We start from the raw sequence: 20132 nt of genomic DNA, 5'->3' as shown, positions 1-20132 counted from the left end.
CATCTTCAAGCTGTCTACCAGTGCCCTGCGAAAGTCTGGACCCCTCCTCTTTTTTTTTTTTAAAGGATCCCACTTTGACACCGGATTACCAAGGTACACTGGGAAACACATCCCGGGAGGGACATGCTACCAGATGCCTACCGAAGGGAGGACTTACAAATACGCATATGGCCACTTAGGAACGCATATGGAAACACTGGAGCACCAACCGCAGGTGGCTACTAAAATATTAACTCCAGGGGTGGCAGATGGCTTGCCAAGGGAAGACACATGCTCAGAGAGGCTTACAGTGGATAATACACATGGGACGGTTACCATGGGGAACCGTGCACACGGAGGCACCTAGCCAGCATCCAGAGCAACAGCAGTGGTGCCCGCATCGTCGGTGCTGGAGGACTCAAGGCTTCAATGGAAGAACTGAGGAGATATCGCACTTACCCAGTCCGAGGAGTGGAATGGCGAGCAAGCGAAGACACCTAAGCGGGTCCAGTACTGGCGGAGCGAGTACGTGAGAGGACACCGGCTCAATTCGCAGATTATAGAATCTGGCGAAGGTGTTGGGTGTCACCCAGCCTGCAGCTCTGCAGATGTCTGTTAGCGAGGCGCCGTGCGCTAGAGCCCAAGAGGAGGCCACACTCCGAGTGGAATGGGCCGTCACACCAAGGGGGCACGGACGGCCTTGCTGCTGGTAAGACAAAGCAATGGCGTCCACTATCCAGTGGGACAGCCGCTGCTTTGAGAGAGCCCTTCCCTTCTGGCTCCCCCCATGACAGACAAGAGCTGGTCTGAGGTCCTGAACACCGCGTTCTGTCGACATAGGTGCGGAGAGCACGTACCGGACAGAGCAGTGCCAAGGCTGGGTCTGCCTCCTCCAGGGGCAGCGCTTGCAGGTTCACCACCAGGTCCCGGAAGGGAGTGGTAGGAACCTTGGGCATAATCCAGGCCGGGATCTCAGGAATACGTGAGAGTAAGCCGACCCGAACTCCAGGCACACTTTGTCAATGGAGAGTGCGTGCAGGTCCCTTACTCTCCTGATGGAGACCAACGCAATCAGGAGTGCTGTCTACATAGGACAGGGCAAAAGCTCTACCGACTGCAAAGGCTCCAGGGGAGGCCTCTGCAGAGTACTTAGATCTACTGAGAGGTCCCCAGAGGGCACGAGGGGAGGGAGGCAGATTTAGCCCCCTCGCTCCCCTCAGGAACCTGATGACCAGGTCATGCTTCCCATAGACTTACCTTTCACTGCATCATGCGATGCGGCAATGGCCGCGACATAAACCCAAAGGGTGGAGGGCGACAGCCTACGCTCCAACCCCTCTTGCAGGAAGGAAAGCATGACTCCGATCGAACACCTCCGGGGGTCTTCTCCACGAGAAGAGCACCAGCTGACGAAGAGGTACCACTTCAACGCATACAGGTGTCTCGTGGACGACGCTCTAGCGGAAGTGATGGTTGCCGCCACCGCAGGTGGCAACGAACTCAAACCTGCCCCGTCCCGTCCCGGAGCCACATGTGTAGCCTCCAGGATCAGGACGAGGGTGCCACGGAGTGCCCCGTCTCTGAGTGAGTAGATCTTGTCTCAGAGGAATAGGCCAAGGAGGTGCTGTCGCGAGGAGCATGAGTTCGGAGAACCACGTCTTGGTGGGCCAATAGGGGACTACCAGCAAGACCTGCTCCTCGGCCTCCTTGATCTTGCACAACACCCGTGCAAGAAGGCTCACTGGGGGAAACGCATACTTGCGTGGGCCCCGCGGCCAGCTGTGCGCCAGTGCATCTGTGCCGAGCGAACCGTCGGTCAGGAATAAAACTGGGCGCAGTGGGATGAGTCCCGAGAGGCGAACGGATCTCTCTGTGCCTCCCCGAACTGGTCCCAAATCAGCTGGACCGACTGGGGATGGAGTCGCCATTCGCCGGGGATAAGACGGACCCGTGACAGTTCGTCGGCTGCCAGGTTTCGGTCTCCAGGAATGTATACTGCACGAAGGGACCTCAGGTGCTTCTGACTCCATAATAAGAGGTGGCGGGCGAGCTGCGACAACCGGCGTGAGCGTAGACCCCCCTGGTGGTTGATGTACGCTACTGCCGTAGTGTTGTCTGAACGGACAAGCACATGCTGGCCCGAGAGTAACGCTCGGAAGCGGTGCTGGGCGAGCCGTACTGCCAGCAGCTCGAGGCAATTGATGTGCATGAGGCGCTGGGTTCCTGTCCAGGAACCGGCGGCTGCATGCCCATTGCACATGGCACCCCAACCCGTGGTAGACGCATCCGTGGAGACAATGAGATGCCTGGAAACTCGCTGAATAGGGACGCCGGTCCGTAAGAAGCCGAGGTTCAACCACGGAAAGAAGGTTCGGCGGCATGCTGGAGTCACTGGAACTCGGAGCGAACCGCGATGCCACGCCCACCTCGGGACTCGATCGCGAAGCCACAGCTGAAGCGGTCTCATATGAAGCAAACCGAGAGGCGTAACCGCGGTGAGCATTTTGAACGGCAGTCGAAGGAGAGTACGGCTCAAAAATGCGCAGATCCAGGATTGGCCGTAACCCACCGGTCTTCTGGGGACAGTGAAGTATGGGCTGTAGACCCGGGCCTCACCTCGGCTGGAGGGACCGTCTCGATTGCACCCTTCGCCAGCAGGGTGCAATCTCCGCTCTCGTGACCGGGGCATAGCCACCGACCACCGTGGAGCGAACTCCCCTAAAGCGGGGAGGAGACCTCGCGAACTGAGTCGCGTAGCCGAATCTGATCGCTCTGATGACGCAGCGGGACAGGCCGGGGAGCTCTAGCTCCCAGAGGGGCAGCGGTACAGGGAGACCGGCATGCGCACAGTAGTTACCCTGTGCGGATGCACAGTCGATCCCCGTTCCCCGACAGAAGAGACCAGGGAAGGCAGAGCGTTCCACGGGGGTCTGTTCTGCCGGGGGTCTGGCGATAGAGGGGGAGGGGAGTGGTGTAGTCGGGGGACGGCACACGCTCCCATCCGCACCCTCAGAGACAGAGAGGAATGAACGGGGCGACGCACTGGACGTCGTGCGCGCTCATTCCAGTCTGTGTGCTCAATGACAGTGTCAGCTTTTCCTCAACCAGCTCAAGGAGCTAGCTAGAACAAAAGATTCTCCACCGGCCCTCCACCGGGGAAGGAGGGGCCCTGCTACCGCCTCCTGAGAAAAACCATGACACTATCACTGAGCGGCCCGCCTCAGGAACATCGCTGCGCCTGGCGTTTAGCGGGGCACACGGCCTGAGGGGGGGGGACGCTTACCTGTGGCCTCCTCTGGAGACGCGAACCGGCTGAAGGCTGCTGCTGGGGCCGCGTGGGAGGGAAGGGAGCCGCAGGGGGCCGTCCTCGGCGGCGAGCTGGCGGAGGCGTCTGAGCCGACGGCTGGTTGGAGGCAGCAGCTGGCCGTCGGGGCAGAGAAACCGCCTTCGTCTGCTCCTAGGCGGTCGAGAAGTGCTGGGCAAAGTCCTGGACCGCACCGCCGAACATTTGGATGATGCTCCTGGACCACAGCGGTGGGCATCACCTGACCAAGGGAGCGAGCGACCGCCTCCGTAACCCGTTTAAGGGCAAGGTAGGCGGCAGGCTCGCAGCTCGCTTGGTCCGTCCCCTCATCGTGCACATTCCTGAGCAGCTAGCTTTGTAGGTGCTCATCATATGCAGGGCGGAGGCTGCCTGTCCCACCGCTCTACAGAATCGCGCCGCCATTGACGACGAGAACCCATAGGCTTTGGAGGGGCATCTGAGAGCAACCGCCGGTGGACCGGGGGAGCCCCAGCGTACCCACAGACAGCCGCATCGCCGAGGGGAGGAAGGGCGGGGAACTGAAGCACGCTCTCTTTTTTTTTTTTTTTTTTTTTTTTTAGTGCGTGTCAGTTCCGCATGCAACTCGGGGAAAAAAAGGAAATTGGGGTTGGCCGTGGCCGTAAGGCGGCAGCGTTACCCAAAAACCAATTATCCAGCCGCGAGAGATCGGGAAAGGGCGGAGTTCCACCCCCACCCGATGCTCACGGAGGCCCGAGATAGCACGGCCATCATCGCGGGATCAGACACGGCGACGCCTACGCTCCCGAGGGAGGCAACGTGGCCGCATCCTCACTTCCCGAGGAGTCAAGCCCGCCTTGTGATGCTGCGATCGTCATCGCATCACTCTCTGGAGTGCCGAGCGAAACAGACGGTACCTCAGAGAGGCAGACGTCTGAAGCGATACAGCGCTCACTGGCTCTAACACTGAGCGGTGGGTGTGACCCGAGGAACTAACGTCGGGGTTTTTTGTCACACATTCACCGTCATATCACCCTATCCGCGAGTCGAAGAGCTTCTATTTTAAGAAGCAAAACGAGTAACGGACACGGGGACTCTCACTATCAGATCATTGAGTCTCAATCACAGTGTAGAGATGCTCATGTTCCCATTCAGAAGGAACATGAGACATCCGCGAACGCTGCTCTGCACGCTGAAGCCCAGGCACACACAGAGCAGCGATCGCGACCATCAGAAAATGACATGAGACGAACGCACCCAGAAGAACACGGGCGAGTCGTCTTTAAAAAGACGTGCCGCGTGCAGCTCTTTCACTTAGAGAGGAGGAAATTCACTCTTTCAGCGCTGAGGCGACCAGGGAGAAGCGCAAAGTCTGGCAGACCACTGCTCAGATCGCAGGCAATTCAGAGTCTCGCTGGGTACCGCCGTCACACCAACACTGAAGAGGACGCTCGTCTCGAAGAGTCTTGAACAGAGAGAATGGCTTTCAGGAGTGAAGAGTTCTCTTGGCTCCGAAGCGAAAACATACTGTGGTTGCGTTCACTTCCTCCTTTTATACTCACGGAGTAGGGCGGAGTACGCTATGCAAATTTCCGCAGCCCCAATGCATTGCATGCCATTGGCTCGTTTTTAAATACTTGAAGAGGATTGGCTTTCTATGCGAAACCCCCCAATCTCCGTCACTTCTGACGTAACTCGAAGTGACTACGAAAGGGAACTGGCATTTCTGGAACTGGGTTATACAATCTGACACCTAACAATGTCTTACTATGGTTTTTCTCAGTTGTGTCACTCTTTATCACAAACTGACAAGCCGCCTTTGCTTCCGCCAAATTTTTGGACAATGTTTCCACAGATGATTTAAGCATGCTATTGTTCGTTCTAAGAAGTGCAATCTCATTCTGCATCTTGACCTTTTCTTCTTTCCATATCGTTTCACTAGCCAGGTAATTTTTGTAGAAATTACCCCAACGCTGAGTCGCTCATTTTCACCCTCTAACTCATCTACTCTCCTCCTAGTTACTTTGTATGAAGCAAAAAGCGCTTGAAGTGCATTAGCAATTTACCCATTTTTTGTTCTTAGGCATTTTGGGATCATTTTCGAACTTAGAGATTGCCCACTCATATGGTTTATCAACAACATTTTCTATTCCATCAAACAATCCCTGAGAACCATGTTTAACAATGTATTTCACAATCATTTCTTCCATTTTCAAAATGTGTTATCAGACTTTACAGTAGGCTATCTCATGATCTAATAGTTATTCGCAATGTCTGATATAATCACTACATGTTATCCAGTTCCTTTAGGATATTCGCTAGTCTAATTATTCACAGCTCGGACGCTAATGAACACACACTGACTGTAACTTCTAAACTTAATCAAAATCACTGTATTTTAAACCTTAAATTTCACTACATAAAACAGTTTAGAGAAAAAAAAATAACACTGCCACAGTACGTCGGACAAAACCACACCATGTTGGGTTTTATGTTAAACTATTTTCTTAAAACAGTTTATGCTACTTCAGGCTTAATATTTATCCAATTCAAAACACTGCTTCAGGTTCCTGTTTTAAATTTCACAGAGCTGCAGTGTTAGACTAATCTACTATACTATAAAACACAGTCGTTGTGAAATAATTCTGTGACCACACTGCGTCGGGTCTATTCAATTACTTTAGAAATTTTTTTTTCAGAATTATTGACTTCACAATCGGTTTCAAGTAGGCTGCATACACTTTTGTTTCAGATACTTTAGAAACAACTGATCTAATATAATTCTGCCACCACACTACTTCGGGTTTATTCACTTACTTTAGAATCTTAACAGAATTATGAGAGGCCAACACCAAGTTTCAGTTACTTTAGAAACTTTACACTCAAGCACTTTGTTTCAATTACTTTAGAAACAACAATTCCAACACAACTCTGCCGCCACACTGCTTCGGGCTGATTCAATTCAGTTCGTATCTTAAACAAAATCGTACAGAATAGGCTTAACAACTCCTCCTAACACGCAACAGTTGTGAAATAATTATGTGACCACACTGCGTCGGGTCTATTCAATTACTTTAGAATTTCCTCAGAATTATAACAACTTCACCAACAGTTTCAAATACGTTAGAAACATACACATTTGTTTCAGTTACTTTAGAAACAACAAATCTAATATAATTCTGCCACCACACTACTTCGGGTTGATTCAGATCCGTTAGAATCTTAAACAAAATCGTACAGAATAGGCTTAACAACTCCTCCTGCTAAGACTGAATAAACAAAATTCTCTTCTGTCCTTAAATTTTCCTTTTCTAGATTTTTTTAAACAAGGGGTTTCCTGACAAAACAGCACTTAAATGAAAGAAAACAGCTTTTTCTTACCTTTTTCCCGCTTTTTGTTGGAAACCTCCTGGAAGGGTGGCTCGCCAGTGTAAGAAAAAATGAAGTGGACCGCGAAGATCTCAAAAATGAAGTTTATTTACAGCATAGCAGTGGCAAGGCACACGAAGCACCTTGGGTTCACCGGCGTCAGAATGAACCCCGAACTCATCCCAGCGCAAACATTTTATACAGTACTACATCCATTTTCCCCCCTCAGCATGTAAATGAAGCTTTCTCTTAAATGTAAATCAAGACAATCAGATTCGTCTTCTCAATCAGCGTGGAGCTGAAACTCTGTCTTTAAATGTAAATTGAAGAGAACGATACAAGTGGTGTCTCTGTGTCTATGTCTTTGTTATTCCAAACTCTGTCTATAAATGTAAATCGAAGAGAACGATGCAAGTGTTAGAGTGATACGGTCAAATGTTTAAAGGTGATAATATCTCTCAGAAACTCCCTAATGAAGATGGTTCTTGAATACCCACTGTCTTTCCCACTCTATAGGTGATAGACATGAGTCTGTGATACGTTTAAGATTGTAAGGAATTGATTCTATGATAAATAAGCTCTTTTAAGTGAAGGAACATTTCAATATAATCTTTATTGGAGTGGAAGTTTGATCGGAGCAGACTATAATATTTCTTACATATTTCTACAGCTAGACAGGACTTAATTTTTGAAATATTACAAAGTCTTTTTAGAATCAAACAATTGAGAATCGTTATTAATTTTCTTTGGATACCAGCTCATATGGGGGTGGCAGGAAATGAAGAGGTGGATAGTTTAGCCAAACAGGCCATAAAATTCCAAGAAATTGATATTAAAATTGCATTAAGTAAGACTGAGATAAAAAGTATAATAGCAAAGGAAATTGGGAAGAAATGGCAGAAGGAATGGGATAGTGGAAATATGGGTCGGCATTTATACAAAATTCAAGGAACAGTTGGTTTAGTAAGAAGAAATTTTGGTAATAGGAGGAGGGATGTTATAATTTCAAGAACGCGTATTGGCCATTGTTTATTAAATCAAAGTATGGCCAGGATTGGGAAACACCAGACTGAATATTGTGACAAATGTAGGTCAGGAAATATGGAAACAATAGAACATATTAAAGTGTGAGGCTTATGCGAGAGAAAGATTTAAATTATTTCAAGTATTAAGAGAAATGGAAATTGAAGTTTTGTCTATCAAAGCATTATTAGGGAATGGCCCAAAGCAATTTAAAATATATGAATTATTATTTCATTTTTTAAAAGATACTCATTTAATTAATAGGATTTAGGTCATTACTACCATAACGTTATCCACACTCCAATCCAGTAGGTGGCGGGAATGCACCATTTAAGTTTGGTTTGCCAACTGCCATAAAACTTGAAAGAAGAAGAAGAAGAAAGTTATGTGGCACCCAAGGGGGTAATCCATCGACCGGAAGTTGAAGCCTCGAGGGAGCTGACATCTTGTAGCAGAACTTCACTTGCGTTAGCATTCCCATTGACTCCCATTCATTTTGCCATCACTTTGACAGCGAATAACTTTACATCTGAGACGTTTGAAGACCCCATTTGTCCTTTATTTATTTCTAAAGAAACACGACAATGTATAAATAGCTCCATTACCTTGTAGCTTATGTTATGGCCCCGTAGAAGCAGTTTTAGTGCTAGGCTAACGATTGCGTCATACCTACGTGACTCTCTGTTGCACAGTAGAGAGATTACCGTATGGACATGAGAAGAAGCTCGCGCGCAATCGGGGAAACGTGGAGGCAAAATTACAAAATAATTAATCAGAATACCTAGCAAAATTGTCTCCTTCTCCTAGCTCATGGACAGCTCCTATTCACACTCTCCGCCTCTGCATGTTTCGGAAGGGAATGATTCTGATTTCTCATGCCACAGCACTAGAAGACAGACGGGTCACTCACGTCCCACTACGTAGTCAAGCTCTGTTTGAGTCTGCACGTCAGTGACGGAAGTGCTAAAAAATCGCCAAAAACGGGCTTCAATCGTCTCAATGGAGTTCCAATGAGATCGCTCTGTATATTTCTTTTACTGTCTATGTGTGGCACTAGTCTTTTTTTTTACATGGCTGTGAAATGTGGGTGGTGTTGCACATGTGTTAATCAAAGGTGAGGTGTCAGATAAATTTGTTCGCTCGGCTTGCGCTTAACCAGGATCACAACTGTTCAGTGTTTTCAAATAATATTTATTATTTATGTTTTTGATATTTAAATACACTGTAGATTACGTAAAGATTACGTTTTTTTCCGTAGGGTATTTGTCTTTGTTTTTTGTCTAAGGTTGCGTTCTTTTGTTTGTTTTAAAGTTGGATTTCGTGGATATTCTGACACTAATGTGGTAAAACCCGAAAATGATGTTTTGCAATGTCAAATAACCCGTTAACGTTATTTAGTTACCATCTGGCATGTTAGGCATGGATGTCTTGAGTATTTTTTTACAGATATTTCGGTAACACTTTAGAATACTGTATCTTACTTACTGCATAACTAATAAGGAATTAATGAAGAACTAATAGGTAATTCTTTATTAACACTTAAGTCACTACTGTTAACTACTAAGGAAGATGTGTTAACTAATCAGTATGTAATATAATTTTATGATTGTGTTAAGTATCAGTTAGTTAATCAATAGCTAATGAATTCTGTCATACCTCCCGAAGAACTACTATTAATTATCTATTAATTAAGGTTCAAGAAAAATAACTATGAAGTAACTACTAATTAACAGTCATACACAGTATTCAGTTTGTCATTCTTCAGCACTAATAAGAAAAATAAGTGCAGACATTTACCTTAGGCTATGATTTGCAAATAAGCAAAAACATCTCATGTATATAACACCTTATTATTATACTTAGTTCTTATACATTATAAACTTCTTTTGCACCATTCAAGTTCCGGCAATATGGCGGTAGCCACATACACTGAGCCTGGGTTCTCCCAAGGTTTTTTTTCTCCATTCTGTCACCTGATGGAGTTTTGGTTCCTTGCCACTGTTGCCTTTTTCACTTCTCTTCGCCTTTGTCGCAAGTAACTGTCGTGTATTTTACAAAGATTTAGATGATTACGTTAATATATATATGCTAATATTTTTTTTATTTACAGTAAGTTTGATTTGAGTCAGAAGTATGTGTTAATTCTTTATTAATTACTAATGGGTTCCCTATATTGTCACTTTAGAATACTGTTTCAGGTTCTAAGTAATTCCTGAAGGACTATCTAATAATTATTTATTAATTACTAATAAGTTCCTTATATTTTTACTTTAGAAGACTGTTTTAGGTTATAAGTAGCCTAATTCCTAGATAATTAATTTGATAATTATTTATTAATTACTAATGGGTTCCCTGTATTGTCACTTTAGAATACTGTTCCAGGTTTTAAGTAATTCCTGAAGAACTATTTAAAAGTTATTTATTAATTACTAATAAGTTCCTTATATTTTCACTTTAGAAGACTGTTTCAGATTATAAGTAGCCTAATTCCTAGATAATTATTTGATAATTCTTTATTAATTACTAATGGGTCCCCTATATTTTCACTTTAGAATACTGTTCCAGCTTCTAAGTAATTCCTGCAGAATTATTTGATACTTATTTATTAATTACTAATAAGTTCTCTATATTTTCAGTTTCCCTCAGTCGTTGCCTCAAATACATGAATTTACTCAGTGGCATTCTATGCTGAGGAAAACAGACACACACAGTACTGTATATAAAATATACAAATAATCTGAGGTTAGTTTTGTATGACTGTTCAGTAGTTACTTCTTAGTTATTTTTCTTGAACCTTAATTAGTAGATAATTAGTAGTAGTTCTTCAGGAGGTATGACAGAATTCATTAGTTATTGATTAACTAACTGATACTTAACACAATCATAAAATTATATTACATACTGATTAGTTAACACATCTTCCTTAGTAGTTAACAGTAGTGAAGAAGTAGTTAATGAAGAATTACCTATTAGTTCGTCAATAATTCCTTATTAATTCTGCAGTAAGTAAGATACAGTATTCTAAAGTGTTACCGATATTTCTTCCCGAGTGCATCCGGTAACCAGTTGTGAGAAAGTGCAGTAGGCTAATTTTACTAACGTTAGTGTTTTTGGAGCAATTGAATGCCTTAAAAAAAAGCTACCAGAGGAATCGTCAAAAAAAGTAAAGGCCAGTTTTAAAGTTTTACAAAAATAAACCATATATTGTTCTTGAATTATTTGAAGAAAAAACGACATGCTAAAAATGGCAGCCTAATCTCAGGAGCTGCTTTGAGTACGCTCATGGCGTTTAAAAAACGCAGCGCTGCCATTGAAAACAATTGAAAACATAGGCTACGCCAAGCGCGTGTGGAAAAACGCTTTGGTGGACACACGGCCGTTTCAAGTGGGGGATGGCGCATATTTGCATTTGAATGTTGTGTTACATTCTAAAACATTTAACGTGTCACGCACACACACAACAGAGAAACATAACACACACACAGGCTACATTCTGCTCTAAAACGAATTGCCCTTGTGGGATTAATAAAGTTGATTTTATTGAATTCTTAATATTAGACTCCTTCGTGAAATTGCGATTCGATACATTCTTTTCAGTAGGCCCTAATAAATTTGTGGGGCTGTAAATTCAGTATGCTATACCAACGCTATGTATTCAATTTAAGTTCCAAGAGGTCTGATCTCTATTTTCTTCCACAGGTCCGGACAATTATAAAAAAAGTTTTTGTTATATGAATAATTCAACATGCCAGAATAAAATCCGATTTAAGAATATAATTTTTTTTTTTTTAATAAGAAGTCAATCTGTTGGATACTATTTGTTCCTTCCTTAGTGTAAAATGGAAATGCATGGTATTTTTTTATAAATATAAGCAAAAAAAACTAAATGGTGTAACAGAGTTTTAGAACTAGACAAATCTTTCTGCATTAATACCTAAAAATAAAATTTAACTACAGTAGACCATGTTTGATCGGGTTTCGAACCCATGTCACTGTAATGTTCGAACTGTAAGTTCAACCACTCGGCCACGTCATAACTCGCGGTGAAATTACCAAACTTTCTCCACTGAGTTTTCACTCAAATGAGCGAGAAAACGTTTTGTCGTTAACCTATTGTGAGTGTATACTTTACATGAAAAAAGTAGTCTACACCTTTTACAGTTTTAAAAGATGATTTTATTTTAGCTGTTATGAGAAAAATAAATTCAAGTGAGCACCGCCGCGTTCGTCGAACACTAATTTTGCCCTACAAAGGCAAAGTGCAGTAACTACGCAAACAAAGAAACGGGGAAAAAGACCTTTAAAGTTTTTATCCAAGCCAGTCAAACATGTTAGGGGCAGATTATGTGGTAATGCATCTCCGAAACGGGACATAATTTAACCCAGATATTTTTTCACAAGACAGAACACATGTCATAAAGCCCATTACAAGTCTTAACTCAGTTTTGACCAAATGTGTTGTTACTGCGCTTTGCCTTTGTGCCAGAATAAAACCCGTTATGGACGTGGCATTTGCAGTCAAAAATATAAATTCTCAGAAAAAGCATTAAGCTAATACCAATATATTGGAACATCTGTTTATCCATGCTACTCCCTTAAAGGAGTCCAGGCATTAGAAAAATATCAGTCTGTGTTTTTATATGTAATATTAAGGAAATAGACATGCATTCATGCGTGACAAAAAATCTTTAACTTAGGAGGCAATATATATATATTTTTTGTAATTCTGTGAATTACACTGCGCAAATCGAATGAGGAAGGGTTTGCTCTCCCCATAACATAAAATATTCATTTTATTTTATTTTTAGTGTTCGCATTTATGAGGAAAAAACAATGTTACAGACTTGACAGTTCTCCATTATTCGGACGTGAGCGCTCTGAAGCGGCACTAAAAGACGGATTTAAAACTTCCACAGACCTCAAACAGAAAAGCACAAAGCCTTTATTTAAAGTGAATTTCGTTTTCCTTTCGATTTGATCTTGATTTTAATCAATGTTTCATCAACCAATTGCCTGGATTTAATTCATAAGAAGTAAAAGCAAACAATTATAGATAATCACGACACGCAGGCGCCGGTGCGGAGCGCGTCTCATAAATATAAACTCAGCGTATAGCCTAAGTATAGCCTACTCCACAGACCTGAAACGTATATCTATATTGAAATGTCAACTTGTAAACAGAACAATTCAAAATGAAACTATACCAAAAAAGATTGATTCAGGCTTCTCATTCCTCAATAGCATCATTGAAAGCACCCAATTTATTTTCACTGACTGCGAGATAGGCCTATTTTAACTTTTGATTAATAAAATGTTCTGCTATAAACGTTTAGATTATATTTAAAGCAATATTCTATTTAAAATGTAGGCTATTTTTATATAATTAGCCTACGTTTTTCTTTCGCTAAATGTCCCTTTGCGCCACCTTGTGGACATTTTGGCGGTAAACGACATTCTGGTTGATCACCAACTGTACCAACCTGGCAGCAAGATTTGTAAAGTGCATGCTCTCTCCCGTCTTCATCATTCTTCAGCCGAAGATGCTCTACCTGAACCTATTCTCCCTCCAGCCATGATCGTCAGCCCGATCATCTGAGACATCGATGAGCAGATTTCCCAGGAGAACTTTCGTCATCCCCTCCGGGGGTATTCAAATTAATTAACCAATCAGGTAATACCCTTGATCAGCTCTACCAAACGTGGATGATTTTGAACACCCCTAGAAGACTCCCGGAGGGCGAGCTCATGCCACTTCCAATCCCACAACGACCGTGGTCCCACATTGGATTTGATTTCATAAAAGACCTTCCCAGATCCAGTAACCACACTTGTGTCCTCGTCATTGTGGATCGCTTTTTCGAAGGCTTGCAAGCTGATCCCATTGCCTGGACTTCCAACCATGTTTGTGGGCACAGAGGCCCTCTTCAATTATGTCTTTTGAAACTTCAGCATTCCCGAGGACATAGTGTCGGACAGAGGTCCACAGTTCATTTCAAGGGTTTGGCAAGCCTTCAGTTCAGATCAGTCAAGTTCAGACTCCTCTGGGTTACTGTCAGGCTATCTTCTGGATACCACCCTCAGACAAATGGCCAGACTGAGCGTAAGATCCAGGAGATTGGACCTATTGCCACCAGCACCAGGACAGCTGGAGCCAGTTCCTTCCCTAGGCAGAGTACGCCCAGAATTCCCTTCGGCAGTCCACCACTGGGCTCACCCCCTTTCAATATCTATCAACCTCCACTCTTCCCTTGGTCAGGTGAGCCCTTGAAGGTTTTAGCTGTCGACTACTGGTTCCATCACAGCGAGAGGGTATGGGACTCTGCTCACGTGCAACTCCAACAGGCAGTGCCACAAGAACCAAGCAAATCGTCGTCAAGCTGAACCTCCGCCTGCCCTGCTGTAACTTGTGTCCTTGATACATTGGTCCTTTCACCATGCAGAGGCAGCTAAACGCAGTCACATACAGGGATGTTCTTACTACAGGAATTCACCATCTTTCCATGTTTCACTGTTGAAGCCCTTCATTGAACCTGTCACTTCTCCTCCCACAGAAACAGTCTCTGGTGACATACCTCCTCCTCCGGTACCAGTCGAACAAGAACCATCTATCGTCCGCACCATCATGGACTCGCACAGACGAAGTCCTCGTTTGGAATACCTTGTCGACTGGGAGGATAATGGTCCAGAGGAACAGTCGTGGGTTCCTTGCGATGACATCCTAGATCCAGCTCTCCTCACTCAGTTTCACGCCGACCATCCTGATCGCCCTGCTCCCAGGAGTCGTGGTAGGCCTCAGGCGTCAAGAGCCTCCTCGGATGAGGAGGGTACTCTCAGGTTTCCACCAGATTCACTAACTCCTCCCACTCATTCACTCTCTTCATTCTAATAATCATCACCTGCACCTCATCAGTTCACCTCCATTTATATTCGACCAGAGAATGTCTAATTGAAGAGAATAGGCACTGGCTGGTTACTTCCGGGTTCTGGACTGGCTGCAGTAATGGTCTCTGTCCATGCGGGGGCGCTCGCCGTCGAGTGCAGAATGAATGGGAGTCAATGGGGTTTCACCCCAAAAAATCCACGTTTCTCAGGATGTAATTTTTTGTCAAGTAATTTGAAAGTTGAATTCAAAAGGGAGGGCTAAGAAAATACACTCAGCTGAAAATTGCATTTTTAAGTTCACTTATCTGTTCTAAAAATCCGTTCAAAAATGTGATGACGTCACACAATAGCAGAATGCTAGCGTGTTCCGGCCAACACTGGCCTAACCTGTAAGAAATCAAAAGGACATAAGTACTCGTTCATTCGACTTTTGGCCTATAACCTATATTGAACTTGCGGAATCAACAATAAAATCTATTTTGATTTAACGACAAGCAGGTGAAAGAGACACATTTAGCCGTTTAGCCCCATAGACTCCCATTCATTCTGCGCTCGCCCGCGATCACCTCCAGTGGAATTCTAATGGAACTGCAACCAAGATGATACACAACGGGGCTAATAGAAAGTGCCAAGGCTCTCCGTTAGACGGGCTCTGATTCGACTCCTCTTCACACACTCATTGTCTCGTCTCTACATGACCCACAGACTCTCATGCTACTTTCCTGAGTTCCATCTGCCGATCACCATCAAGCTTCACACAGAAATCCAGTCTTCAGTCTTCGGTCATCAGTCCATTCCCAGAGACTCTCCTTCAGCACCTGCAACAGAGATTGTTTATTCATTCAGCTAAGTTCCATTTTGATTACCACCTTCTTGTATGGTAATATCTCACCATATCTCCATCTGGTTCTGCAATCCTGTAAATAAACTCTATTTTACTTACCACCTGTCTGAATCCTGTTCCATCCGTGACACATATAGATATTTTTATTATTACCATAATTTTTCGATATTTTGGGTAATTCTGTTGCAATAGCTTGCACATAACAAAGGGAGGCTTTTTTGAAACTCTGAACTCAATTTACAAAAAAGACAAGTGTTAATAAAATAAGAACAAATAAATTGCAAATTATATCATAAAATACAATAGAATGAAATGAACTTGGCTTAGTGTTTTTCAGTTGGGTCAAATAGTATTACTATAGAAATTAATTAAAGTAATCAAACGTAAAATAACACTGGATAGTCTTCATTGTAAAAATTAAATAGGTTAATGCTTACAGTTAGTTACAAAAATTATTCAGTCAAGAGCAGTGAGTGATTTTATTGTTCTTTGATTTACATGATAACAGTATATTAGGCTGCTGTCACTTTAAGAGGTGCACAGATCTTTCATTCTCAATGCTTACAGCAGACCTCATTCCTGTGTACCTGAATACTCACCAAGACAGGCATTTTGATTATATGTTGTGTGTATTTGACCATTTAAGTGCAATAAACCATGAAAAAGAACTCCAGAGGACTGTTTGAGAGGCATCTTTATGTGTGCTCCACTTATAATAATGCTCTTGGGGTTTTTTTTAATGCAAAGAATTTGTATCATTGGAGGCTGAAATATCCATTGAAATTATTTGCATAATTGTGTAGGTCTGAAATTATTTGCATAATTTTGCATCAAGATCAAATCAAGATGTTAGGTCTGGAAACTCATCATTGACAGGGCTCAATCCAAGGGGCGGGATAACCGGCTGTCTTTCAAATTCTCTCTGCACGCAATTGGATAGCGCTAAAGCCAATCAGAGCAATGAAGAAGGTGACGTACTCAGCGGAGCAAGTTGATAATATATTAAACTTTTACCGTATCCAGTCCAGCTGTCAACATTGAACATTGAAAATAAGGGAGATTTCCCGGAATCCATCCCAAAATAATGGATTTTTTTTGTTTGTTTTTTACACGACCCACAAACTTTAAAAATAAAACACTAATCATTAAAAGTCTAAAGAGTTTATAACTAGCCTACATATGTGTGAGAGAGAAAGAGACAGTATGTGTGTGTGTGTGTGTGTGTGTGTATGAGAGAGAAAGAGACAGTGTGTCATTAAAAAAAATAATATCATAGAGAATGTTTAAATGCTAATTTCAGCTTACGAGGGAAACGGAGGCAGAGTGCTTCGGAGCGCTGGGGATGATTCGGGAGAGGTCCGTGCACCTTACCGATCAGAGCGCGCGCTGACACGGAGTAAAGCCTTTATACTCGACGCCATAGCACGAGCGAGCCATGACAAGTTGATCGTTTCCGTTTCGCCACAGCTTTTTTATAACAGCGCGCGCGGCGCCGGCCGCATCCGAGGATGAACGACTTAAAACCAAAAATGCGCGAGCTTGCTCTGACCGTCGCAACTCTTTCGTCATTATGTTAAGCCTGCCCGCCGACTCTATACACGATGTGATTGGCCCTACCAGAGTTGGGGTTTTCCAGCTAAAACGTCTATGGAGAGTTGCTAGACCACACTTTGCTGCAAAATAATTTTTGCTGCCGCTAGGGTGCGTCTAGATTTCTAGGCTAATTATTTAGATCAGTGGTGAACTTTTGGTATGAGTGTAAAACCTGCGGCTCTTAAAGGTGCTCTAAAGCGATGTTATGACGTCACTTCTTGTTGAAGTATTGTCAAACAAAACGGAGGCTATATAGCTAGACCCTCCCTGTACGTCATCCACGCACTAACCCCCCAAACCCCACCCCCAAATCCTTCTTGTCGGTTATTGGCTTTAACGGTTTGTTATGTTTCGTGGTGCGGGTTAGCCCAGTTTGTTTTTGTTGCCGTTTGTGGAGCCTGGGGTGTCTGCAGAGGCCTTCATTTTTTTACAGTGTGTTCAGGGGACAGGCAGCTATAGCGGACAGTGAGGAGATGTTTGCTGTATGTGAAAAAAAAAAATGTTTGGCCTAAAAAACGCTTGACATCGCTTAGAGCAACTTTAAAGATATTATTCAAAAAAGGATATTAAGTTAAAAGAATGTCCCCATGTTTTTCAAGAAAATGCTTGGAGACACATTGAAAAAACAACATTTGTTGTTGTTTCTTTTATCCAGTCTATGCAGTATTTAAATCTTGTAAATAGTTAGTAAATATCTTTATTTGTAGACCCTTTAAACAAATGTAAATGTACATACATAATTGTGTTTTTTTTTGTTTAGGTAACAAATCAATTATTCTTGTAAATTGTATTTGTATGTAATATTACATTAGAAAATGTTACCTTTTAAATAAGGTATTCCCCTAAATATTACTAACCTACATATTACCCTATAAAAGCAAAAGACATTGGTACACTCTAAAAAATGGTGGGTTGTTTTAACCCAAATTTGGGTCAAATATGGACAAACCCAGCCTTAGGGTTAATTTTTTTAATTACATTTTTAACCACACGTTTGGGTTTGTCCATATTTGAGCCAAAATTGGGTTAAACCAACCCAACATTTTTTGTGAGTGTAGAGTACAGTTTAAAGATGTGAATAGTCAAAGCTGCTCTCAGCATGTTATTTATTAAAACATTAGAATCTATGGGCTAAAAGAATACAGAGTAGCTGCAATACTCATATGGTTTGGTATCTGTTTCTATTTTGTTTCTGCAAAACCTTGTGATTTCTTTTGTGCTGTTATCAGGCTTCCTTGTCCATAATATTCCCACACCTCTCTTTCATGACCTTCCAGAAATTACTCTATGTGAGGAAGCAATATTTCAGTTCCTTGCATCACCTCCTTTGGCCTCTTTCCCTGTGGAGCGTCTTTCTGAGAGCCTTCCAGGACGCAAAGTGGACTGGAAGAGTGTTGAAAGGCTGAAGAAAAGCTGCAGTCCTCAGCAGCAGGCATTACATCTGCTCCGTCTTTGGAGAGAACAAAATAAGGACCAAGATAAACTCCTCAGCATTATCCAAGGTCAGTTTGTCTATATACATAGCAGAGACTTGGGGATTAAAAAAACAGAACTGAATTTAGCAAATTTAGAGCCTTTCAGTGTTAGACCATAAGTGGTCATCAGCATCGTTAGCATGCACACAAGTGGGAAAGTACAAGCATTAGCTATCCTAAAGGCTATTTTTGTCTTATGTTGTGGTAATATGGTTTACAGGTAATCCTAGTTCAAGAGATTTAAGTCATTGACACCCATGAAACTTCAGTCGAAAAAAGGTCAAACAATTACTGTAAATGTAAATCTCCTACTAATCAACACTTATCATGTTTTGAGTTCAAATCTTATCATTGAGGTATCAGCATGAATATAAAATCGAATGTCTTCCAGAAAGTTTTGTATTTTTAATAAAAAGGAAAAAACACCAGATTTTTACAATTGTCTAATGTAATGTTACAATAATAATTGCTTTGTTACCTAAACAAAAAAAGTTTCTACAATAAAACATGGTTTTATTGCACCTCCAACGACACATTTGCATTTGGAAAAAAATTGAATGGACTTTATGTACAGACATATGGATAATAATACATATCCCTAGTTTAAAGCTGCAGTAGGGAGTTTTGAGAAAATGTTGACTTAGCCTGAAAATTTGAACAAGCACAACTTACAGGTCCCACCCCCTTGCTGTCTGCTGCGCTCCAGCCCTCCCCCACAGCTCCTCCCCCACAGCGGAGCCTGTCGGGAACGCGCAGGCTAGTAAGCAGGGACACCAATGACGGCGGATAATATGTTATATGGCACATTCACTAGTAGGGACAAAACATCAACAATATGCTTTACATTGACTAAGGCCTGCTCATACTTGGACTACAAACTTGGTCCTCAAATCATTACGTATTTGCAATACATGTAATGGAAATTTATAACGTTGCACCCTTTCTATAAGTTATAAATAGCTAGTAAGATAATATAACAATAACGTAACTTATGTAATATAATTCAAGTAATTATTCTAGCGATATGTACGCCTAATGCTAGATAAGGTTTGCTAGTAGGCCTACATTTGTAACGAGTTCAGTAGTTTTGGGAAAAAGGAGCCGGGAACCAAGTTTAAATATAGCTGCGAGCAGCGATTGCGGGCCCAAGCCGGTGGCACCGCAACCCCGATGCCTTTAGGGTTATTCTGTATGACGTGCAAAAACGTAACCCCCACTTTGACTGTCGAAAAGAAGTGTATTGTAGAGCTTGCATCAATGCGGACTCGATGCGCTGTGCGCTGTAACTCCATGTGGCTTTAAGCGCATCATTCTCCACTCGGGATGCGCTTAAGCGTTTTGTGCCACACTGTACTGAGCCTTTCATATCATAATGCAATGACAGATTATTAATTGCCTTTCTTGTTCTGTTCTATCTATTATATGTTGATAAAAGATAGGACAGAGCACTAAAAACCTCAAACAAAGCACTAAAAACTTAAAGGGTTAGTTCACCCAAAAATGAAAATTAAGTCATTAATTACTCATCCCCATGCTGTACCAACCCCGTAAGACCTTCGTTCGTCTTCGGAACACAAATGAAGATATTTTTGATTAAATTTGAGAGCTGTATAACTACCACATTGGCTCCTAAAGGACTGCCTCTTGACGGCCCAGAAAGTCAATGAAGAAAATGTTTAAATAT

General features: G+C 42.8%; 1 protein-coding gene across 6 annotated transcripts in view; it reads left to right on the top strand.

Moving 5' to 3' along the window:
• LOC120491255 (tumor necrosis factor receptor superfamily member 11B) overlaps nt 1–20132 on the top strand; it is a 306943-nt gene that overhangs the window by 168774 nt on the left and 118037 nt on the right. For 2 of the 6 annotated variants that reach the window (XM_089117465.1, XM_089117466.1), the window contains exon 4: nt 18251–18475. The exons of 1 other annotated variant lie outside the window; for it this stretch is intronic. In XM_089117465.1, the coding sequence (XP_088973591.1) occupies nt 18251–18475 (225 nt within the window). 3 more of the 6 variants (XM_089117467.1, XM_089117468.1, XM_089117470.1) reach the window with 3 other exon arrangements.

The sequence above is a fragment of the Pimephales promelas genome, chromosome 12 (genome assembly GCF_988280905.1).
Source record: "Pimephales promelas chromosome 12, fPimPro1.hap1.1, whole genome shotgun sequence".
Taxonomy (NCBI): domain Eukaryota; kingdom Metazoa; phylum Chordata; class Actinopteri; order Cypriniformes; family Leuciscidae; genus Pimephales; species Pimephales promelas.
Note: the sequence above shows the minus strand (reverse complement) of the source record. Positions and strands in the feature narration are given on the sequence as shown.